This window comes from Hevea brasiliensis, unplaced genomic scaffold (assembly GCF_030052815.1).
Source record: "Hevea brasiliensis isolate MT/VB/25A 57/8 unplaced genomic scaffold, ASM3005281v1 Scaf7, whole genome shotgun sequence".
In the NCBI taxonomy this organism is placed as follows: Eukaryota; Viridiplantae; Streptophyta; class Magnoliopsida; order Malpighiales; family Euphorbiaceae; genus Hevea; species Hevea brasiliensis.
In genome coordinates, this window is record NW_026615250.1 from 1783059 (window position 1) to 1809832 (window position 26774).

General features: G+C 33.3%; 2 protein-coding genes across 2 annotated transcripts in view; both read right to left on the minus strand.

Annotated features, from left to right (window-relative positions):
- LOC110667881 (putative sugar transporter ERD6-like 13) overlaps window positions 1-26774 on the minus strand; it is a 57236-nt gene that overhangs the window by 18702 nt on the left and 11760 nt on the right. The window lies entirely within an intron of this gene.
- LOC131177680 (flavonoid 3'-monooxygenase-like) lies at window positions 17849-19742 on the minus strand. The gene is made up of 3 exons (XM_058142788.1): window positions 19308-19742; window positions 18662-19114; window positions 17849-18540 (listed from the first exon to the last, which is right to left on the minus strand). The coding sequence occupies exons 1-3, from the start codon at window positions 19740-19742 to the stop codon at window positions 17899-17901; spliced, it is 1530 nt and encodes a 509-aa protein (XP_057998771.1). The 3' UTR covers window positions 17849-17898.

Below are 26774 nucleotides of genomic sequence, written 5' to 3' on the forward strand. Positions count from 1 at the left end.
AAAAGAAATTTAGGAATTTGAAGCAGAAAATGCAAAACTAAATTCAAATAATGACTAATTTAATAATTCGCAAAATAAAGAAGTTGATAATAACGAAAATTAATAAAATAAGATTAAACTAAACACTCAAAAGTAAAATTCCAACCAATAATTGATGAAAGACGATTCTGGAGTTAAGGGTTCATATTTAAGTCATTTTGGGATTTTTCCTAGCTAGCCCAATCAATGAAATTTATGGGTTTAAAGGAGATTAATTCTAAAATCCTTTGAAAACTCTTTCGAGTGAGACAAAGAGTGCCTTAATTAACTTAATCCTACTTTCGTGGAGTTAAAATTAACCAAGACCCATTAGGTTCTTTAATCAATCTATTAAAACCCTCTTAACCCTTAGTCTATTTCTAGATCTAAGTTAATTAAGTCCAATTTCTTGATTAACTATCACTTGGTTTTCTCCTTTCGGTGCTTCAACCAAGGATTAAGAACATAACTTAATGGGGCCCTTCATTAAGCATGTGAATAAGCACACAAGAAATGGATTAAACCTCATAAATTCATTAAATTGGGACTAACCCAGTTTAAATCCACAAAAATAACTAAAATATTACATCCCTTACTCCAGAATCAAAGTGAAACTACTCACTACCCATAATGTCTACAAGATATTCTGAATTTAAATGGAAATAAAGCTCTAATCTAAGCTAAGAAATAAAAAAAACTCAACACTAGAAATGTAGGAAAAGGTAAGAAGAGAAAGAAATCCCAAATCTGGTTGGAAATGGTGTGGAAAACTAAATGTGACTCTTCAGCTGCCCTTGCTCCTGCTCCTCTCCTTCCTTTCTTTCTTCCCTGTCTCCCCTTTAAAATGGGAAAATGAGACTATTTATAGCATTTTTCTGACATGGAGCCCTAAAATGGTATGTTCTAGGAGGAATTATTTGAGGGAATCTCCTGCCAGCTCATTAATGAACTCTTCATGGGACTGCATAAGTGGACTGCATAAGTTATGCAGTCCCTTATGCGCTGATTCTGGGTCACTTATGCGAAGTCATGACTTGGTGCATAGGTTATGCACAATCCGTGAAGGTGCATAAGAGGCGAGAATGTGCATAAGCTATGCGATCTCCTTATGCACATTTCGCCGGTTCTGGAAACGATGATCTTTCTCCTTATGCGAATCTGCATAGCTTATGCGGCAAGTTATGCACGCTTGGTCAATGCATATTTCACTTAAAAACCTGTTTTGACATCTTTTGGCTGTAGGAGACACTCCTCAATGGCAAAATTCTCTTGATCCTTCAAAACACCATTTTTCCTACAAAACAAAGTAAAAATTACAAATTAATGCAAAATTGACAACTATGAAAAACTAACTAATTTACTAATGAAATTAGCTAAAGATAACTAATAATAGAATAAAATGACTATAAAATTAGACCTAAATGACTATGCAAAATGTATGCATCACTAAGTTACCACTCTAAAGTAGAGTTCATATAATATGCATAGCCATTGAGTCCTCCAAACTGTAGCAGTGCCATCAGTCCAACTCCAACCTCATCCAAGTTTAAGCTAAAACAATGTATTAAACAAATAATGGAAAAAGGCATGAAATAGATGAGTAATTTATTAAACTCACTATAACTACACAGGCGTATTTTTGCTGGAACAACTCTTTAATTCCATCTTCTGCTAGCTGATCTAAGTGTTCGGTATATTCCTGTTAATTTTTTGAGAAGAAAAAACAGAAGTTAAAGTAAATATTCTACTTTAAATGAATTATATTAGCTTGTGCATAGATACAGAGCCAAAAATATTATAGTGATTTCAGCTGCTTCATGAGAAACATCAGCATTCTTTCCCCTGAGCAGCTTGAGAGCAACTTCCAACTCTTTTTCTCGACCAACTTTCGCCTGTTGAAATTATAATCATCAATAAGCATCTCAATGGTTTCTTGAGCCACATTAATAATAAAGACAAAACAAATTATCAGAGAACAAATTTGGTTCTGCTTTTGATAAATGAAATTGATATATAAGAACAAGTTGAAAGAAACTGCCTATGCTATCATTTGAAATGGTTTGACAAAAATAATATGGACAATTGCAAGCAACAAATCTCTATTTTACGGTCATGTCCGCTCAACATATTCACCGTGCAAAAACTTCTAAACAATATCTTCGAGATAATTTTGGTTTGGACTCACCACCATCTAGGAGACTCAAATGAAGAAGGCACCAAGAAGTTGAATTAGACATGGAATAGTACACGAGATTAATGAAACCATAAAATGATCGTCATGGAGCTGCCTTCAAATTTTTATTAGTACAAAATTGCGGGATAACAAAGAAATTACATTACCAAGTAGAGCCAAGATGCGCGCTACACAAATGAACCAATGACATAGGTAATCGATATGCCACACTGTCATGGCTACAAAGTGGACAATGATTGAAAGAGAAAACAAAATTAAAACAAAGTTCATACTCTGCATTGGTGACATGTACCATAATAAGTGAGACAAATGCTCCCTGAAATTCTTGGGTGTAATTTACGCAATATAAACCGTACCTATAGAATGGAAATATAGTACATCCACTAGTGATAGACTTGAGCGTGAAAAATAGATCATGACCAAAAATTGAAATATCAACATTAATTGAACTAACCACATAAGCAAGAATTCCAATTCGACTCCCATTAACAATCTTCCAAGGTCAAGTGACCAGCACTCTGTGAAGATTGCTTAGACATTTAAATTATGCTTAAAAGCAATAAATAAATAAATAATATTTAATCCAGAAAAGTTAGGTGCACCACCCCAATAAACCAAATAAAGGCGACTTACTAATCTTGATTTCTAATATGAAATGTTAAAGCAGACCAATGACTTTAGCCTTCGGAGCGACAATAATTCTTGTTGGTAATCAAATGCAGAGAAAGTAAAAGCATAAATTCTCAAAGACAAGAGAGATACCTTTGACAATGCTATTGCAACCAACCCTCCAATGTATAATGCATTTGAAACCCAAATTGCCTGCTTTAAATGATCGATAAGAATGAAGATAGAAAGGCTAGTGGGATGAAATTATTAATAGTAAAGGTCGAGAAAAGGACTTTGGTAACATACACCTCTGCGGCCAACAAGGTCCGCTATCTTCCCACATGAAGCTGCACCTACTATTCCCAATTGTTAATACTGAACCGAAAAATGAATATTGCAAAGAAGAAAATAAAACCATACGGTGAAAAAATAAATGAAAGAAAAGTTTGTTTAATAATAGCCCCAATGATTATGTTAAGTAGAAATTACAGATGTAATCAATGAAGATTTATTTAAGTGTTCAAGAAAAATCAAAGTTTCAATCAAATTATTATCTTCAATGTATTAAGCATAACATGTGATGGTCACTAGTGCTCATCCAGGTTAAATATGTATCGCATTAACTCATTAATAGTAATGAGCTGTTGGCACTTACTGCTGCCAAGGAAAGTCCTGACTCATCCAAAATTCCAAATTCAGCAGGTGATGTGTATCCCACCTATATGCAAATCACAAATCTTCACCAGTTCAATGAAAATTCAAGTGATAACATAGCTGTAGTTAACGGAAGAAAATCAGGAATTGGGAAAAAAAATTATTCTACTACTGCTTGCTACTGTCGCAAGGTATTTTGCGGTCGCCTGGACGAACACTCACCAAAGTGGGAAGAGTCACCAAAGTGGGAAGAGTGAGGAGTCGCCACTTTAATTTTGAGAAAAATTAAAGAAAACCTTCTATGAAAATAAATTAAAACAAACCACTTCGAAAACAGAGATTCTAGGTTCGGGGTCCATGTACGGGCGGGAAAGATGTTAGGCACCCCGCCTCATCCCTCAATGAGGGTAAACAGATTTAATCTTATGCTCTTTTATGAATTAAAAGGGTATTTAGGGGATTGGGATGATGATGTTAATCCTTTGTGCAAAATAAAGGAATGTTTGATATTTCACTTTTTTTTTTTTTAGATGCCCAGGAACACAAGTTTGTGAGATGACCCTTTGGTGAGTAAGTGTTTGGATAAAGTTGCCTCGTGTATTGGAGTTTTGTTTATTTTGAACTTTGCTAAGAGAGCTCAGGACGAAACTTTTCCCGATCTCTAGACATGTTTATTAGGAATTTTGAGTGGGAGATTTTGGATAAGAACTCTCCTCCGATCTTCCCATTTTGTGAGAATCAGGTAAAAACTCTCCCCTGACCTCTTAAAGTATTAGGTTTAAAGATTTTAGTGAAGGAATTCAGATAAGAACTCTCCTCTGATCTCCGTTTTTGTTCGAATTTTGGATGAGAATCAGGTAAGAACTCTCCCTCGATCTCTTAAAATATTTGGTTTAAAAATTTTAAGTGAAGGATCTTGGATAAGAACTCTCCTCTGATCTCCACATATTTAATAAAATTTTGGATTGAAAATCGGATAAGAACTCTCCTTCGATCTCTTTAAGTATTTAATTTAGAGTTTAGCGTGAGGAATCTCGGATAAGAACTCTCCTCCGATCTCCACATTTATTAAAATTTTTGGTTGAGAATCGGATAAGAACTCTCCTCCGATCTCTTTATACTTATTTATTACGATCGTATATCGTAAGAACCTTAGACTAAGGGTTCTGGGTCCTGAAGACGCCAGGAACCCGAGCGAGGCTTTTCTTAACTCATTGATGCCTTATAACTAGGGAGGGGATACCAGACTGAGTTTTTACCGATGTCCTTTGTAATCTCCTTACCAGAACTCTTTGGCAGGCAATGTCCGATCTCTTTCATTTACTAGTCTAGGATCCGATCTCATCTCGATCCCCACTATACCAGGTTATTTCCTGAGCTCGTTTAGTAGTTCGACTTCGTGAGTTCTTCCTCCGATTTATTATTCAAAATTTTATTATTTTTATTTGTTTTAAAGAAACTCACATGTTAAGATACAACTACCAATATTTTATTAAACTACCTACACGTTACCCGTAACCAGAACACCTATATTTGAAGGTAATAAAAAGCTAAGAATAAATAAATAACATGAACTGATGAATAAAAGATAAACTCAAGAGAATAACTATCTACGTGGGGCTCTTTAGCATAACCGAACTTAATGAAAATTACGGGCATGACAAAGAAAATAAAAAGCTAGCATTTGATAAAGCAATGGTCTAGACACTTACCTGTGGGGGATTGAGTCTATTGAACTAATTGTGGAACCACAAATATTGTAGAGCTGCGAGCTAATAGTCTGGGGACTAATGCTTACTTTGAAATAACAAGTTCCAAGTTAGAATGCAATTGGGCCGAAGTAACAGTAACCGGGTTGGGATGAGATTAAACTTGAAGAATAAAATGTTGATATTAAGATGATGAGGACGAAACTGAACTGAGAAATGACATCGCAGAGGAGTGAACAAACTGCAAAGGAAGAGTTTCAGGGTCCAACACTCCTTCAATTGAGATACTTAAGAAAACTGGTTTCCGAAGTTTCTCTATTTCGAAAGCTTAAAATAGCAAAGTAGTACGACTGAATCAAATTTCAGAGCTTCTCCACTATAGTTACCACCTTTTTTCATCCGTCCCCTTCAACAGTATTGCATGCAGGTATTTATAAGGAATGGGTGCTCCTAATGAAGGGTCAGGATCTCTTTTAGGGAGATGGAAGGTTTGGATTTAAAAGGACATGATTCGATGCCTAAGAATTGAGGAGAATCAAAATGGACGGCTGAGATCCCATTCAGAATATTTGTCCTTTCTCTTTTCCAATCCAACGGCTCAGGATCTTCCTGTCAAGATGGATCCAAAGGCCGGGAACAAAGGCGTCGGTCTTGTCATCTACTTTTTGATCCAAGGGCTCCGGGTTTGTCCTTACAAGTAAGATCAACGGTGGAGATCGAAAAGTACAGGATTGCCATGACATGTCCTAGCGCCTGTCAGCAATGTGGGCGATTCTGCAAATGAAGCGTGCGGTGGAGATTTGATCTTGCCTGCAACGCTTTAACTACCTCAGCTCTGATTATGACGACAGTTATTGGAAGTCTTTTGTTCTCTTTTCCGATCTTTATTCAATCCGATCTCTCAGTTATGACTCTTTTCCGATCTCTCTTCCTTCCGATCTCTCAGTTATGACTCTTTTCCGATCTCTCTCACATCAGGTCCCTCATCACTTCCTGATGAAATTCGGTTCTCAATGGTTCTCTCAAAGATGTAATCCGATCTCTTGGGATCGCCCAAATGATAAAATCTGACCTTGTGAAAGTGAAGTTAAATTTCCGATCTCTGATGCGCCTACCCGATCTTCTAACTAAATCATTTTTAACTGATCTGTGACTCTGAACATTTGCCCGAACCTGACGACCTTAGCTAACCGATCTCATCTTATTTCATTTATGGTGTTTCTGGAACCTTCCCGCGATGTGTCAATAAAATCGGTGGATTTTCGCTAACCGATGTATTGCTTGGGGCATTGTGAGCATTGAATGCTCAAACAGGTATAAATGGAGGGAGGATTTCTCATTTGCTCCCCTATGTCATTTTCAGCTTTCTGCTTACAACTTTGACCTTCTCTCATTTCTTCAAGTCTTTCCGACACTGATCACACTCCGGTAAGGACTTTACTCCCTCTCTTAGTTAATTTCTTTTGTTTTTTTTTTTTTTTGAAAATGGGCGGCGCAGAAGGTCAAAGAGTGGAGAGCCCCCCTTTCGTCCATATCTCGTGGACATCGGAAGAAGTTGAGGTGGCTCGGCCAAGTGGCTGACCTGAGCCTCCCACAACTTCCACTTCAGCTCACGGTCGAGCAGCTCGGTCAAGAGAAAATCTACCCGTGGACAAATTGTCGTCGGTCCTTAAGGAAACCGATCTGCAAACCATTAGTCAAGAGTACAACCTTCGAACCGATTCGTACGAGCTCATCAGATGCCATGGCGATCTCCGAGCCGATCATTTCTTTGATAAAAATGATACGATTATGGTGTACGAAGAGCAGTTAAAAGCCGGGCTACGGTTTCCCCTTGATGACTTCTTCAAGGATGTTCTGAAGTTTCATCACATAAGTATAACCCAAGTGCATCCGAACTCGTGGTGGATCCTGGTGGCTTTTAGAGGCTTATGCCAGGCTAAGAAGCTCAATCCTTCAGCGAAGGTGTTTGCCGAGCTGCATAGGCTTACTCGTCGAAAGGACGACGAGTACTGGTTCTTTCAAGCAAAACCGCATCAGGCTCTTTACCGATCTCCCCTCCTCACTGAAGAATTAGAAAAATCATTTCTTCATGTTGAGGAGTAAGATTCCGAACGACTTTGAGGGGATCCCACGGAGTTGGCAATACCTGGTTGCTCCGACCCCGAAGAAGATCGCCTTGAGTAAGGATGAGGGCGCCATGGTAATGGAGCTGAAGGATCAGGCAGTCACTCAGAAGTTCTCCTGCTTAGAGGCAGTGATGGCCAAACTACACCATTGGATGATGCGGTTGGTTACTGGCGAAGAATACGACCTTCAGCTCTCTGACCTCGACCCTGGTACTTTCTATATCTCTGATCTCTGGGCCTTAGTGAACTCACTGACATTCCTTTGTGCAGGTATGGCGGGCAGCGAGGCTTCCAAAGAGAGCCGAAAGCGTAAGAGGGAGGTCTCCAGGAAAGTGCGGGAAATGAAGTGTGCTGAGGCCTCGCAGACGCCAAGGCATGATTCAGGAGAGGTGCCGGGAGGCTCATCCCGACCCTCAGGACAGCCAGTCCCTGAAATAGAAATAGCTCAGTCTCCTCCTCGACAAGAAGAGCCACCGCCTCCACCTGCTCCTTTGAGTGCGGAAGGTGGTCCTTCCCAACCCATTGTGAGGACCTTGTCTCGTGGTGCCCAGGTCCTCATTCATACTTTGGAGAAGAATCACTCTGTCCGGGAGAACCCAGGTTTGGCTAAGGTTCTGGGAGCTTCCATCTGCCTCCAGGAGGATCGACATAGGCTGACCCCGGGCAGCATCGACGATCTCCTAGCCTAGACGATGAGCTTGAGCCTGGAGAGCTTGGTAAACCAGCATATAATCAGGGAAAAGGCTTATCTTCTGAGGCAGGAGATCCTAAAGGCGGTCTAGGATGCAACTTCCGCCCGAGCTCAACTTTCATCCGCTCAGGACTATATAACTGAAATTAAGGGTCGGATGAAATCCTATGAGGATAAATTGGCCGAGCAAGCTTATGAACACAGAGAAGCTCGGGTGCTCTGAACTGCTGATGTCGCTCACCTCACTGAAGAACTTAGAGCAAAAGAAGAAGAGGCAGTGACGAGGGAGGCCGGTGCTTATGTGAATGCCCACAGTGACCTTTTGGCCGAGCTCAGGAGGCGTTATCCTGAGGAAGACTTCTCTTGGATGGTGGACCTGGCTCCTTAAGACGAGGAGGAGAGCGAGGAGGAGCCTAAGGGAGAGAGAGAGACTGAGCGAAATGTAGAACAGGCTGGGGGTGATCCTTCAGCCGAATGACTTGTATTTTATTTTGATATGAAATGAAATCTCTTTTGTTCAATTTCTTGATGAGCTCGAAAGTATCTAAATTGCATGAATGCTTAATTGCTTGAACGTATTAGGACATTTAACTTAATCAGCGATTATTAATCTAAGTATAAGAGGTCGGAAGAACATTATAACCATGAGATCGGCTTGGGCCGAAACCAAACACCGGATAGAACTTAGATCATTAAAATTGGAAACTTGATTTGAATACTTAAGATTGGAAACACCATTAAGTCTGACTAAAACCTTAACATTATTAAACGATTATCCCCAATATTTATAAAAGAGAGATCGGAAATAAAACTGGATGGCACGGAGACTTGATGTTGGTTTGATTTTCTTTGACGAGAGATCGAAAATATGATTGACTGGCGAGGAGACTTGATATTGGTTTGAGAGATCGAAACTGAGGTTGAACGACATGGAGACTGAAGGAACGGAAGCGTGAAAAACAGAAGTTTATACCATTGAATTCAAAATTTTTCACTTAGGTCACATGCATCATGCAAGATTTATTTTTATCTATTTGATTTCAATGATAAATAACATATTAAAACTCTTTTAATAAGTTTTTGGATCTGTATTTTCCATTTAAGATTTTAAAATTAATCAGATTAATTTTAGAACCCTAGATTAAATCAAGAACAAACACACTAACCTCTTGATACACTACAGTGTATTTGCGCCTTTGAGATTCATCTTCAGGACACCAAATATTGTCCCTCTAGCTTGTCCACACCAAGAACACCTATAGCAGCCTTTGAATAGCTTCTAAAGCTTTTTTTATTAATTAGAAAATCAAGTTCTGCCTTTTAAAAGATTAAAGATGTAAACAGGACACTAGAAACGATTTCTAGTATTTTTAATTCAAGAAATTGATGGCTAATCTTTTTGAATTGATGAGAGATGAAGAAGAAGAGATGGAGAGCCTCAAAATGGCGTGATAAAGGAGGAGTGGCTGCTGGTTGTCATATTTTTAATTCATAACAACACTTATATAGCTAGGTCAACACATTAAACCCTTGCCACATGTCACCCTTTGATTAGCTCTAGGTTTAAGTGACCCAATCACATTGTGCCAAGTGTCAAACCCATATTTAATCTTAATTTTAATCATCTTACATGATTAAAAAACATTTGGCAAGCTTATGTGTAATCCCATGTGTCACCATCTCATGGTGCCACATGTCACCCTGTGAAATGACCAAAATGCCCCTGTGTCTTAATTTTGAGTTCTCAACCCAAAATAATTATTTCTCTTCTTCTAATTAATTTACATCAAATATAAATTAATTAATTAATCTCTATTAATTAATTTCTCATTAATTAAATTCATATTTAAACACTTTAAATATAAATTTAACTTATACTATACATCCAATAATCTAGATTTTGTTTCAAGTCATGCTAGGGACTTTGCAATCTAATTGCAAACTAAACCTATTTAATTAATCAATTAATTAATCAATTAAACTCTTTAATTAATTAATTAAATCATATTTAATTAGGTGATAACTTGTGTATGTGTATGACTTACTAGGCTCATCACTAATTGGCAATGAGATATGATATCAACTCTTAATCATCAGAACTCTTTCTTACCATAAATGATTTCTCTAAATCATTTTATGTACCTCATAGACCATGGTTAACACCTAGCATAGTATGCCATGGCTACCCAATTAGTAATAAGATTTACCTTAAATGAACCTATAATCATATATTACCATGCATTAGAATCTCTCTGTTACAAAATTCCAACTCAAACTCGAGTCATGGTTTATGTCAAACTCCATTTGCTATGAATATTATGTTCTCTTTTAATTCCAGTTCTTGATTAAAAAGATTTTTCTCATCAGAAACTATCTGTCCTGGCCAGGAACTTGAAACATCAAGAACAATTAAATGAACATAGGATTTTATCTCTATTTACTTAGAGGAACAGATTCCATCTTGATTAACACCTACCTCCATATATAACTAGTAGGAGCCAACACATGCCCATATACCTATACACATTACGAGTATGAAAGTAGTATCAAACTCAAACTACCTATATATAAGATAACTGTGCTATCTCAGGTCTAAAGATTATATGCACTGATATGATTTATGACAATGCATTAACAAGAGTAAACTCCATGTGCTTGTCATAAGTGTCACTGGTTCGGCCTACTTATAATGTATAAGTGCCTATCATGTTTGTTATATGGCATGAAACTCACCATTCCATCTTATTTATATCTCATATAAATAACTTGGGAACAAACATGAATACAATCTTTCTGGATAAGTCATGTCCTTATTATGAAGTATCCTCGATTGTGAACCTATTTATGATACTTTGTACTATAAATAATTTCACTCATATTCTTAACAACTTAAGAATAGAATTTCTAACAAAATATCTATGGACCTTTTCTATTACACATAAATATCTTATGTAAACAGAAAAGTGAAAATGCCTTTTATTAATAAAAACATGTACAAGATACATACTAAATGATATGCTCTAGGGCATACTACTAACAATCTCCCATTAGCACTAGAGCCATTCATTACAATATCTTAGACCCATCTTCTCAAGATGTCGGTCTAGCTGAGTCTGTGACATAGGCTTAGTGAATGGATCAGCTGGATTTTCAGCTGATGCTATTTTCTGCATGGTTATATCGCCTTGCCCAACTATTTTTTTGATAATATGGTAGCGCCTTTCTATGTGTTTGGATTTTTGGTGAGACCTTAGTTCCTTAGCTTATATGACAGCTCCATTGTTGTCACAGTGTAGTGGAACTCTGGGCAGTTCCTTTTCCAGTGCCCATCCTTCTAGCAGTGGAAACACTTTCCTTTGCCTCCATCAGCTTTAGTTTTCCCTTTCTGTTTAGCTATTTTCTTGGAAGGACCAGGAATCTGAGGTTTCTTTTTCTTATTGCCCTTCTTCTTGTTGGACTTTCCAGTAGAAGAAGATGCAATCAAAGCTACCTCTTTTCTTTTATTGCCCGGCATATTCTTTTGGGCAATAACCAGCATGTTGAGTAAACCAGCTAAGGTGCATTCCTGTTTAGTCATATGAAAACTTGTCACAAAATTTCCAAAAGAATTAGGAAGGGACTGATGGATCAAATCCATCTGAAGTTGGAAATCCATGTTGAAATCAAGATGTTCCAACTGCTTAATCAGCCAAATCATCTTATGGACATGATCCCCAACATTTTGTCCCTCAGACATCCTCATGTGGAACAACTGCTTAGATATCTCATACCTAGCATTCCTGCTATGATCACCATACAACTCTTGTAGGTGAAGGAGGATCTCACTCGCACTCTACATGTTCTCATGCTGCTTCTGTAACTCATTACTCATGGAAGCAAGCATGTAATACTTAGCTCTCATATCATGCTCCTTCCACTTGTCCAAAGTTTCATGTTCCTCTTGAGTGGCCTATGGAGGTAAGGGACCAGGAACATTTGAATCTAGAACATATCCTATATGTTCAAGGTTCAGGATAAGTTTCAAATTTTTTAGCCAATCAAAGAGATTAGGTCCTGTCAACCTATTGTGATCAAGTATGCTTGCAAGGATATTGGATGGTGGTGGTTGTTCTGTGCTCATTATTATCAGAAAATTAACTGCAGAAAATAATCAGATTAATTAGTAAATGTATCATGTAATTAACCAAAATAATTATGGTCTTTTAATCAAATTGGTCCTCCCACTAACTTAGCGAATCCTACACTTCCAAAGTAGAAAACGAAAATCCTAGTTGGATGGATTTCTAGTGGGTGATTGAATTCTTATAATTCTATTGATCATCCTCAGGTACATCCGTTATTGGAATTACAATAAACTATAAGTGAGCAACTCCTTGCCCATCACATCTCATGTGAGGTTCAATCCTTTACCTAGCCCCTAATACTCAAAATCTCAGGTACATCCATTATTGACTTATCTTGCATTAGTTAAGTTGATCCCATTGAGCCAGTAATTATGCAAATAATTTTAATGTCCTCAGGTACATCCAATATTGGACACCAAACCATTTACATATTTACAACATCTCATGCTTAACAATTATTCTTAAGAAAATCTCTTAAATTAATTGCATCTTATGCAACTATTTAAAATTTCTTAAAATAATTGCCCCAATGGAGGGCTTATGTTATAATTACTTTAATTATAGTATTTCCAACTTAATCATTTGTTTGGAAGATTTTATGATCATCCTAATTACTATTTAGGTCTCACTATGCACATTATCCATTTAGCATGCATATATCATATAATTACATACATTCCCATACATCTCATGCAATCATGGATAAGCAGTAAATATGGTATGATCATGAACTTTCTAAGGGATTCAATTCTGAGCCACCAAGAATTGAATCAGGGCATTCTTAGGTACATTTCATTCATTCATTTTATAAGAGTTGCTAAAGGAGTACATAATCAATACTTGATCTTGAATTCCTCCCACTAGTCCCACCAATGCTCTTGACCTCCTTGAACTTCTTGCAATCCAATTATATAGTAATCCTTGGCATACCAAGGCGAATTTACAAGAACTTAAATAAATGAAATTACAACCCAAAAATTATTACAAACTTAATAATACATGCCCAAAATAAATTAAAATAAATTAATTAATTTACAATTCCAAAGAAGCATAAAAGAAATAAATCCAATCACATTGGTCTTTTATAGTCCATGATCATCTATCATGCATATCACTATTTAACAATTAAATAAAACACACATACTTAAATTAAATTGAATATCTCATATTCAACTTAAAAATCCAGATTTGAATATGATTCAAATAAATTTAAAAATTTAGATTTGAATATCATTCAAACAAATTTAAAAATTCATATTTGAATCACATTCAAATAACCTTAAAAATTCAGATTTGAATCACATTCAAACATTTTTTAAAAAATCATATCTGAATATTATTTAATGAACTTTAAAAATTCAGATTTGAATATGATTCAAACAACTTTAAAAATTCAGATTTGAATCACATTCAAACAACTTTTAAAATTCTGATTTGAATCATAATTTAATTGTGTGATTAAAACTACTAATTAAACACTTTAATTAGTCAAATAATAGGCCTTAGATCATACAACAATTGCATAATTAAAAGCTAAACCTTGAACCACCCATGGAAGCCAAAACATGCGCACCATTGATGGTGTTTTTCAAGCATGCAGCCACACCTCCATTGCAACCAGCAATGGATAAATCATCTCATGATCAAAACACAAAATTAAATCATATAATCAACAATCTAAATAGCAAATATAGTGGCTCTGATACCAATTGAAGGAACAAAAGCGTGAAAACAGAAGTTTATACCATTGAATTCAAAATTTTCACCTAGGGTCACATGCATCATGCAAGATTTATTTTATCTATTTGATTTCAATGATAAACAACATATTAAAACTCTTTTAATATATTTTTGGATCTGTATTTGCCATTTAAGATTTTAAAATTAATCAGATTAATTTTAAAACCTTAGATTAAATCAAGAACAAACACACTAACCTCTTGATGCACTACAGTGTATTTGCGCCTTTGAGATTCGTCTTCAGAACACCAAATGTTGTCCCTCTAGCTTGTCCACACCAAGAACACCTATGGCAGCCCTTGAATAGCTTCTAAAGCTTTTTCTATTAATTAGAAAATCAAGTTCTGCCTTTTAAAAAATTAAAGATGTAAACAGGACACTAGAAATGATTTCTAGTATTTTTAATTCAAGAGATTGATGGCCAATTTTTTTGAATTGATGAGAGATAGAGAAGAAGAGATGGAGAGCCTCAAAATGGCGTGATAAAGGAGGAGTGGCTGCTGGTTGTCATATTTTTAATTCATAACAACACTTATATAGCTAGGTCAACACATTAAACCCTTGCCACATGTCACCCGTTGATTAGTTCTAGGTTTAAGTGACCCAATCATATTGTGCCATGTGTCAAACCTATATTTAATCTTAATTTTAATCATCTTACATGATTAAAAAATATTTGGCAAGTTTATGTATAATCCCATATGTCACCATCTCGTGGTGCCACATGTCACCCTGTGAAATGACCAAAATGCTCTTATGTCTTAATTTTGAGTTCTCAACCCAAAATAATTATTTCTCTTCTTCTAATTAATTTATATCAAATATAAATTAATTAATTAATCTTTATTAATTAATTTCTCATTAATTAAATTCATATTTAAACACTTTAAATATAAATTTAACTTATACTATACATCCAATAATCTAGATTTGGTTTCAAGTCATGCTAGGGATTTTGCAATCTAATTGCAAACCAAACCTATTTAATTAATCAACTAAACTGTTTAATTAATTAATTAAATCATATTTAATTAGGTGATAACTTGTGTACGTGTGTGACTTACTAGGCTCATCACTAATTGGCAATGAGATATGATATCAACTCTTAATATCATCAGAACTCTTTCTTACCATAAATGATTTCTCTAAATCATTTTATGCACCCCATAGACCATGGTTAACACCTAGCATAGCATGCCATGGCTACCCAATTAGCAATAAAGTTTACCTTAAATGAACCTATAATCATATGTTACCATGCACTAGAATCTCTCTATTACAAAATCTCAACTCAAGCTGGAGTCATGGTTTATGTCAAACTCCATTTGCTATGAATATCATGTTCTCTTTTAATTCCAGTTATTAATTAAAAAGATTTTTCTCATCAGAAACTCTTTTCTGAATAAATCTATCTGTCCTGGCCAGGAACTTGAAACATCAAGAATAATTAAATGAACATAGGATTTTATCTCTATTTACTTAGAGGAACAGATTCCATCTTAATTAACACCTACCTCCATATATAACTAGTAGGAGCCAACACACGCTCATATACCCATACACAATACAAGTATGAAAGCAGTATCAAACTCAAACTACCTATATATAAGATAACTGTGCTATCTCAGGTCTAAAGATTATATGCACTGATATAATTTATGACAATGTATTGACAAGAGTAAACTCCATGTGCTTGTCATAAGTGTCACTGGTTCGACCTACTTATAATGTATAAGTGCCTATCATATTTGTTATATGGCATGAAACTCACCATTCCATCTTATTTATATCTCATACAAATAACTTGGGAACAAACATGAATACAATCTTTCTGGATAAGTCATGTCCTTATTATGAAGTATCCTCGATTGTGAACCTATTTATGATACTTTGTACTATAAATACTGTCACTCATATTCTTAATAACTTAAGAATAGAATTTCTAATAAAATATCAATGGACCTTTTCTATTATACATAAATATCTTATGTAAATGGAAAAGTGGAAATGCCTTTTATTAATAAAAATATGTACAAGATACATACTAAATGATATGCTCTTGGGCATACTAAATGAGTCTTAGAGTTGGGTTGAGAAGTTGTTAGACTTACTATAGACTTCGGGGGCTTTAGGCTGGCCCAGATACTAGTGTCGGTCCAGTCCATAGGTTAAATGTACAAAAAATTCTCAACTGTTTCCGCATTGCATTTATCAATCTCACAGAGCTTTTCTCACAAAATTAATGATCTTGCTATTGCTTCTTCTTCTCCTCCCATGCTTTGGTTCACACCCATCCATGCCTAGCGAGCACACAGATAATTATTTGGCCGAACGTGCCGGACATGGCACTCACTCGAGTGAACAACCGTCCGATGAAGTGTATTTGTTAGATCGGAAGGTTGTCAATCCTTGCGGTCAAGTTGGCCTGTACTTCTTGACGGAGAGCCTTCGGGTGGGTCCGCCGTTGATAACTGCGTACGTACCAGGACCGCCATGCATGGAAGGGAAATAAATGTGGAAAATTATTGAATAGTTTCATTTCCAGAATTTATAAAAAAAATTATTTTTTTCTATAAATATAGAATATATTATTTTTTAAAATTACATAACTTATCAATAATTGTCTAATTATACCTATATAACAATAAAATATATAATTAATCTTTTTTATTTATAATTTCTTTAAATTATTTTTAAAATATATTTTCACATTGATATGGTGCATTTAAAATAAACAATTTTAAAATGCTTTTCAATAAAATTAAATCTTAATAAATAAAAATAAAGCCCTCATTTTTATTAATTAAATTAATTTTATTCATAATAGTATAACAGTCATTTAAAGTAGTAAGTGAAATAATCAAAATCTGTTTATTAATAATATTAATTATAATTCATTAATAATATGAATAATTTATAATATTTTTGTCGATCAATATTTTTAAATAAAAAAAATTATATTTAATTTAATTTGATTGGATAACCGTTGATTGAGATATGCGAAACTATATAATAATATTCAATTGAATTCTCTCCCCATGTCCTCAAACTTTTCTTAGTAAGGGCAGCTTCATAAAAAAAACAAGAATTTTAAATGGTCAGTGGTAGTAATTATATTGATTTAATGAGGGCAATTGTACAAGAGGAAAATATTAAATAAAAATTTAATGAAGAGGTGCGTTAGTGGGTGCCCCATTTTAAATTCTCACAGAATATTTATTAAGAATATCTAATTTATAATAATTATTAATATATTAAAATTTAATAAAAATTAAAATTATAAAAATAAAAATAAAAATATTTATTTAATATAAAAAATAATTATTTTATTCCCATCCTATTTCATATAAACAAACGCAGTCCATATACTGTTTTATTATTGGTGCTGTGACTGCCATATATTCACATGCCAAAAATCAGACCCAATGCTAAAACTTGCGGTGGTGTGCTGCTGAAACAGTAAACACATGGACCAGTATATTTTTTCAATAATCATGTGTATATATATCATCAATAATAATAATATAAATAATAATAATAATTAAATATATTGATTGATATGAATATTGTATTTTGTCATTACGATAAATTTAAAAAATATACTGTAATTAGCGTTTGAAAGCTCTAATAATTACATATTATTTTTGAAAGCTTTGTATATTATTTTTTTTTATTATAGCGAAATTTTTTTTATTATTTTACATGTGATTGTAAGTTTTATAATCAAATTATATAGATTTTGTGTTCATAATTTTTTTTTATATTATACAATTATTTGATAGTATGTGACTTAAATTTAAGTGTCTACTTTAATAATTATCTTAATTTAATAAAGTCCTTTTTTTATTTGTTAAATCTCTTTTAAATTTAAGCTTAATACTTTGCTATAATATTCTATCGTGATAGTATATATTAAATTGAATTTATTAAACACCTCAGTTTATTGAGCTTTCAATCCATCTATCATGGATCCAAGATGCATCCTATATTTTATATTTTAAATTGACAACAAATGAAAAATAAATAGAAACTAAGCACCGTAAGCATCCGAGGACAACCTAGGATTTGGGTGCACCGTCAAGGGCTGAGAACGTTGTAAGGTTAGTCCATAAGCTTCTTCCATGTTCAAATCTGCAGGCTTCAACCCATCTGCCAAATCCCATTCAAATGCATGCACTAGAGTTCCCACCAACAGATGAACCATGCGCAAAGCCATGCTTATTCCTGCACATATTCTACGTCCTGCACCGAACGTTATAAGCTCAAAATCATTTCCCTTCACGTCAACACCTGCATTTTCTCCTCCGGCCAGAAATCTTTCGGGCTTAAACTCTAGTGGGTCGGCCCATATAGTTGGATCTCGGGCTATCGCCCAGATGTTCACCAAAAGAGTTGAGTTCTTGGGAATGTGGTAGCCGTTTATTTCACAACTATTGGCTGCAATCCGTGGAAGAGATAATGGCGTTGCTGGGTGAAGCCGGAAAGTTTCTTTGACCAATGCTTGGAGATAGGTGAGTTGGGTTAGGTCAGATTCGGTAACGAGACGTTCTCGGCCGATAACAGAGTCGAGCTCTTGTTGGACTTTGGCCAGGATACGTGGGTGCCGAATGAGTTCAGCAATAGCCCATTCCACTGTGCTGGCGGACGTATCGGTGCCTGCTGTAAACATGTTCTGCAACCACAAACACAATGCAAATCCATATATGGATTATAGAAAATAAAACTCATATTAATAATTTTCTATATTTGAATCAAAGCTTATAACGCTGCCTTGTAAGATAGAGAAAGTATACCAAAAGTAACGCTTTGATTTCAGTATCAGTAGGTTTCAGACCATCACTATCACCTTCTTCTTTCAACGAAATTAACGTGCTCAACATGTTGTTCATTTCAGCACCATTAAAACCATTAATCTTGTGGTCCTCCACAATCTCTGTCAAGAAAGCATCAAATCTGCGATGGAGCTTCTTCATTTTGGCTGCCACCCCTTGTAAGTCCAGCCACTCCAATGCTGGAACAAAGTCACCGATATTGAAAACTCCCGACAAAACCATCAACTCCCTAACCATCGATTGGAAGTCGACTGCCTTTTGATCACGACCACCGCTACCGTCACCGACCACTCTTCTGCCTAGCATCACTCGTCCAATGGTATTGGTGGTGCATACGTTAAGCAGTTGTCCCAAGTTAACTGCTTCTGTTGGGCTCGCTCTCGCCAGTGCTCTAGTGAGCGCTGCCACTTCTTCCTGCATTATAGTCACCTAGAAATGTCAAACTTACTAAAAGCGAGGAATTACCGTGTGCTTCTGAGCACATACTCTTCCTATGTATAAAATTATGGATCGCACATTAGTGTTCCCAGGTGTATTGGGGATTCCGTAATTAATGTAGTAAGCATGCAGCTAGGACTGGGATGTAATAATAGTAATAATAATTAACCTGTCTAACATGTCTAAAATCATCCAAGGCCTTGCCGGAGAAGAGATGGACAGAGCTGATCTTCCTAAGCATGCGCCACCGAGGACCATAGGGTGCAAACACAAGGTCTTGGTAATTATAAGCAACATATTTCGCACCGGAATTAGGTGGCCGGCTGGAGAAATTAGCATCATGAGCCTTCAAGAACTGGGCAGCGACGGAGGCTGAAGCAGCCACAACAACATCGACAAGTCCCATCCGAAGGTGCATGAGAGGTCCATATTTCTGAGCCAAGGCTGCCATGGAGTGGTGAGGCTTGGGGCCCAAGTGTGGTAAGTTTCCAACAAGAGGCCATGGCTTGGGGCCTGGCGGTAGACTGTGGGAGGTGCGGAGGTTGAGGAAGCAGAGATACAAGAAGATGGCCAAGGCTATGAAGTACAAGACTAGAGGAGACATTTTACTTTCTTGGAGGCGTGTTTCGTAGAGTTGCACATAAAGCCGGGAAGGGAAGTAGGTAGCGTTAGAAGAGGGAAGAGAGCAAAGGTGGAGAGAGAAATTCATTATAAAATTTTATTTTAATTAATTAAAATTTTTAAGTGTTAAACTAAAATTTTAATCGAACAGGTAGATAAAAACAATTTAAAATTTAACTATTTTCACATTATTTAAATTAAAAATTTATAAATTAAAATTAAAATATTTTATTATTGTGCATATAATTTTTCTCACTAATATCAAGAATTTTTTTTTTAATAAAAATCATCTAATAAGCTCATCGATTTGACTAATCTTAATTCACGTAAGACAGTCCCATAAAAAGAGATAAAGCATTTTCTTTTAAATTTATAAAGACGTTCCACACCCAAAGTAAAATCTGATACCTCTAATTAAGAAAAAAGAAACTTTTATCATCTCATATCATCCATTATAATAATATTAAAAAATATTTTATTTATATAAAAATTATAAATATTCAATCAATAAAAATTATATATTATTTATATTTATATAAGATGTATTATTATTTTAATTAAAATAGTAATTAATAATCGATTAAACAGAGGTGTAACAACCTAAAACAAAAAAGAAAAAAGAAAAAAGAAAAAAGAAAAAAGGGAAAAGGGGATGGGACTTGGTGTATGACAATGGATTTTACTGTCACTGTCAGTCACCTTATTAAAAAAAAAAATTCAAAACAAAAATCGGGAGGACTCTCCCAAAAAAAAAAAAAATTCTCTCCTCTCCTCCCCTCTCTTCTTCTTTTTTCTCTCTCCGGTGACCTGCCGGCTACCTCCCAAGCGACTCCCCACTCACCAGCAACGTCACCAATGGCGGCAGCAGCCCGAAATCCGGCCAACAGTGGAGAGAGAGAAGAAAAAAAAGGGTCCCAAACTTTGAATGCTCATATCCGGCGATCCAGACATCTGATTGGAGTGATTCCAGCGACTATGGACTTCTAAGAGCGAGCCCTTTCAGATGAGACCAGCCTCGCCGGATTTGGTGGCCGTTTCCGGTGTCGGCGATGAGAGAGAAAATCGATTTTTTTTTTTTACTTTTTGACGAGATTTCCGACAATCCGACCGATCGATCGACGATCCAATACCACCTATGGACTCAGGAGGAGGACAGGAATATTTTGGTGTAACCAGTTTTGGCAGATGTCGCCAGCGACTGATGGCCGGTTACCGTACGCGGTGGTTCCGACGATGGCTCCTGTGAGCTTTGGGGATGATTCAACTTCCAAATACTTTCTCATAAATTTTTGAAAATTTTGAGACACAAATAAGCTTCGGGTAAGATTATTTTCATTATTTCTCTGTCTGTGGAGCATAAATGCAATGTTCCTTAAACAGAAAAAAATTTGAGAAAAATTCTAAGAAAAATATATGATGAAAGTAAAATTATTTGGAGATATTCTATGGTATTTGTTGAATTTTTGAGTGATTGTATAATATTTTTGAAAAATGTAGATGGATTTTAGTTAAATTTTTAGCATATGGGCATATAAGATTATTTGAAATTAAGATATTTAAATTTTATATGATTGATTGAAGCTTGAGGATGGAGGTTTCAATATATAAATATTGAATTGGATTGAATTAAGAATATGTTAGCTGTTGGAAACTTATGAAATTGAGTAATATTTTTGAATAAAATATTCATGGGTGATTAGAAAATTACAATTCATTTTGCAATAGCCTTATAAAATTATTAAGGACCGCGGGGTAAAATTTTAGAATTTTTAAAACTTATTTAAGTGGATTTTTACAAAATGTTAATTATAGAGACTAAAACGTAATTTTTAAAGTTTTAAGTATTGCTTGGTTTGGAGGGCACATGAAGGACCATATAATAATGATAAGATATGAGTTAAATTTAGAAGTGTTATTTGAGTCTTTTTACAGGTTGAGTATGTCCTAGATATAGAGAAAATTCTATCCGATTTTCGATATGAATTAAATTATCTGTTGCGTCTTTAAAATTTTATTTTGATTTAATATTAATAAATTAATATTATCAAGTGCAAAAGGAAGGGGACGCGCGAGAATCATGCCCTAACACTTCTAAAATTTGTTCTTATAGGCTATAAAATACTTTATTAAAAAAAAAAGTGCAGTACATAGCTCAACCTATGCCCAAAAATGGGCCAATAAAAAATGGACCAATAAAAAATATGGTTATATAATATTTGGAGACAAAAAAATAATTCCATGGATTCCAAGACAAATATGGAGCCTGTTTGCATTGAATTTTAGCATCAAATTAAAAATAAAATTGTTTACGGCTAATAAATAAAAATATTTTATACGAGTTTATAAATATTACCAGTTATTAAAAGCACTTTTACGAGGGATGGAAAGGACGTGCCACTTGGAGAAAAGGGGTGTAGAAGGTGACAAGATATGATTGTGATGTTGCTCTCTGTTATTTTTTATTGTTTTTGAATGATGAGAAAATTTGCGGGGTGGGGATGTTGAATTTGTTACTTGAAAGTGGAGGATAAAATAATTAAATATATTAAAATTTAATTTAATATATTAATTATTTAAAATTCCATGAAAATTTATGCTTCACACGTCAATAAGATGTGTGAAATTACACGCATTATTGATTGAAAAATTTATGTTTAATAATAGCAAAATTTAAAATTTAGAAATATGATAAGATGGAAGAAAAAAGTGATGAATTTTTTTTATTAAAGATCAACTGTGAAAAAATGAGAAGATTAAGTGAATGTTTAGTTTGATTATTTATTTTTAATTTTTAATTAAAAAATATATTTTCACTTATAAATTAAATTAAAAATAATAGTTAATTATTTAATAAAATTATTTTAAAATAACTTTTAAATAATTTAAGTGTTTAATTAAAAATATTTAAAAATAATTTAACTTATTAAAATCACAAAATATATATATATATATAATTAAGTATTATAATTATTAAAATAAAATAATATTAATATTTTTAAAAAATTACTATGATAATTTATCATTTTTAATGATAAAAGATAATTTTAAAATAAATAAATAAGTTATAAGATATATTTATTTATAATTTTTAATTTATTTTAAATAATTTTTTTAATTTATGAATCAAATCAATATTTGTGATGCTTATAAGTAAATTTAATTAATTTATAAATTAAATTAAATATTCTCTAATTATTAAAAATATTAACATAAATATTAATCACATAAAGAATAAATTGCATTAATATATATATATTTATTTTTTATTTATTATAATAAATTAGTATTATTTGGTGCAGGGAGGGGACAATCATGGCCCTAACACTTCCAAAACTTGTTCTTTCATGCTATAAAATACTTTATTAAAAAAAAAAAAGTGTGCGGTAGATAGCTCAGCCTATGCCCAAAAGCCAACCCCAAGAAACCAACACGCAGGATACCGCTAAGCTCACACTCATCAAAATATTATTAAGTAATATGAAATATTATTAATATTAATTTATATATAATTTTTTTAACATATAAAAATAAAATATTTTTAATTTATAAAAATTGAATACCCTATTTTATTTAAGAAATATAAAATCTTTTATTAATAGCACTAACTTATAAATTAATTTATATATAATATTAATCATTCAAGAAAAATTTTTTAGTTATACAAAATTTTTTAGTTACACACCTGACCGTTGTAGCCAACTTTGGCACTCAATGTCTCCGTCGTTTAAAAGCAAACTATCAAAGCGAAAAGTAAGAGATTTATAAATGAGATCCTTATTTAATTATTGATAATAATTTAAATTATCAATTTTCTTCAATTTTTTTTTATTTTCTTTTCAAATTAGGTAAGCATTAAACATCTTAATGACTGTGTACCAATAAAAGGAGACTTGAAATGGCAAAAGAATATTTTCTAAATCTCTAATTCAGTCCTACCTTTTGATTAATATTTTCTAAATCTATAATTAAGTCCTACCTTTTGATTAATATTTTCTAAATCTATAATTAAGTCCTACCTTTTGATTAATATTTTCTAAATCTCTAATTAAGTCATACCTTTTGATTTTTCTGTGTTGCTTGAGAATCAATCCATCGATCTTCTCTAGTTGCTTCCAAGGAAACATCCCCATTCACCTTATGACTACCATCTTTGAATTTTCATTTTCTCTTTTTGATGGGATGGATATGAAAAGTTTCTTTTGGTCTTATGCATACATGAGACGTCAACGATTTTTTTAATAAAAAAAAAAGAGAGAAATGATTGGACTTGTGCAATCAAAATTGATCAAATTTAAATCGAATAAGAATCATTTTATTTTGAATTTGATTTCGTCATTTTGATCCATTCAATCTGATTTTGATAAAAAAAAATTTATCTTTTAAAAAATGTTAATCATTTATTAGATTTATGACCTAAAATTCTAGTTGATTTAGAGAGACTTTTCTTATATAGAATAAAACTCTTATTTTAGTATTATTTTTAAATTAAGTGCATCTCTAATCAAATAATGATCGAAGAAATTAACAATATAAACAGATTAATGGTGAAAAAGTTATTTGACTTTACCCATAAAAAAAGGTTTTACCCATAGAAAGTGGCTTTGCCCACAAGAGTGGCTATACTCATAAAGAGTGATTTTTAGCCTATAAAGTGAGACTATCACTCATCGTGTAAAGGGGTTTTGCTAATTGTTTCTAATAGAAGGAAAGAAACTTCGGTTAAGGTAGAGAAAATACATAATATTGAGAAGTTTATAGGAAATTGAGAGAACTAATTAGTATATTTACTATAAGAGTTCTCTTAGATATAATTGGGTTAATAGGTAGTATAATTTTAAAATGATTTATTATTTTATTATGGTAAAAAATGGCATTCCGGTGAATGTAATCTTTATGCGAAAAAGGTGAACCCCTTAAATATTGATACTTTGTATGTTTATTTTATTTATTTGTAATTTATACACTTTCGCGATATATAACGTCATCATTAAATTTTATCAAATTAAATCAAACTGAACTAATGTAAATTATAATCAAATTGAAAACAAAATTAAAATCGAGAGAAACATATTAATTATCAAATCAAAATTTACCCATATCTAAATTGAACTTAAATATTTATGAAATAATTCTCCATATTCTTACTTCTCATCATTATTAACTTTTTTTTTTCTACATTTGAAATTTACGATTTTCAAGTTTCAATATAGAATTTAAATAGCTTATATTGGCTATGCAATATTCAACATAATTTAAATATAAAATTTCTAATATATATTTCATCATTCTAATTGAGATTCTAATTTAAAATTTCACATTTTTAATATCATTAAATCAAAATTAATTTATTTAAAAAAATTATAATATATATATATGAAATATGGATTTTTCCAATTATAGAAATCCTAAATTCATGTCTCTCTTTACTATCTTCTCATCCTCCGCAATAGATAAGTGGTTGGAAAGAAGTAACTTTTTAAAAGTTGCATCATTTGATTTTTTTTATTTGATTTGATTTAATTCAGCATAAAATTAATAAAAAGTTAAAATAATTGAAATTGTTAATTAATTACTCCATTAATTATCACTTGTTAAGTTGTTTAGTCATGCTTAATTTAGAGATTGAAGACATATTACTCACTTAACAGAGTCAATTCGAGTCTTCATTCTCTTAATTTTCTTAAAAAAAATATATCAATTAGCATTTTCACATGCTATATATAAATTGAAAATTTTCTAATGAAATTAATAATATCATCCTTTTGGGGATCTTGATGACTGCATATTATTTGAAATTGAAAGGTAAAGCAAGATATATGTACTTGAGCATAAATGTAACAGAAAAGTAATGACAATAGTGCATGGCTGGTCATTTTGCTAATAAAACAGGCAATTGAAATTTTACTAATCAATAGGTATTCAACAAAATTAGTATCTTGAAAGTGAGCAAGAGAATCCCATTTAAATTTTAACCATTATATTTATATATTTCCAAACACAACTTTAAAGCTCTATAATTTTTTTTTATTATTATTTTATGCTAACAAAGCTGGGTGGATTCATTATATTAAATATTTTAAATTTTTTTGAGAAATTTAAATAATTTTTAACTAGTATAGGTAAATGTAATGTGATAATAAATATGTAAAGTTACTTTTAATTTTTTTTTAATACAAATAAACTCTACTTAGTTTAGAGTTATAAATTAAATAAACAAATTTATTATAGTTTTCATATATAAATATATTAATACTTAGGACGTCAAAAAATTATTGATTATAGCTATTTTTCTTCTACATATTATACTTGAGTTATTTTTCTCTCGCTTTCCTTCTTCGAGTGGGGCTGTAAATAATCTTTTGTTACTTTTCTTTTACATGCATATTGGTACTGACTTGGTGGGGGAAGAAGACGAATCTGCTTAAGTTGCATGGTTTGTTGCCTCTTTGCGAAGGTTGGTTGCGAGAGGAACTTGGTGACCCATGATATGTTGTGTCGTTGGCTTGTATCCGGTTGTTCTTCACCAAGAGGGGAATGAGCTTCTTTGGTTTATATCCTTTTTTTTTTTTTTTTTTTTTCTTCCTGTAGTTTAATTTGAGTTGGTGTGAGCTCTTCTAGTCTTGCAGGGCAAGGGATCAGTCCTAATCTAGTGGTGGATGCTTGTGAGGTGCGATAAAGAAGGTTGGCCAGGAAAGTTCGAGTAAGATGTCGAAGAGCTCTACTATCACTGTCCTCTGCCTTTTTTCGGTGTCGGTGTCTTGCTTCCATGGCTCTTTCAAAATGTCCAATAGCTTCCCTTGTGGTTTTGAGTGATTAGGATGGGATCGTCTTCTACAACAAATTAGTTTTCTTATATGCAAATCTGGTGTCTTCTTTCTATCTGGTGCCTTTTTCCTTGAGGAGCAAAGGCATGTGGTGGCATCAAGCGCAGGGAACGGTGCTAGTTTCTTCCTTTGATCTACCTAGGATTTTTTTTTGTGGGCATGGGCCCTATTTGATTGGCTAGATTAAATTC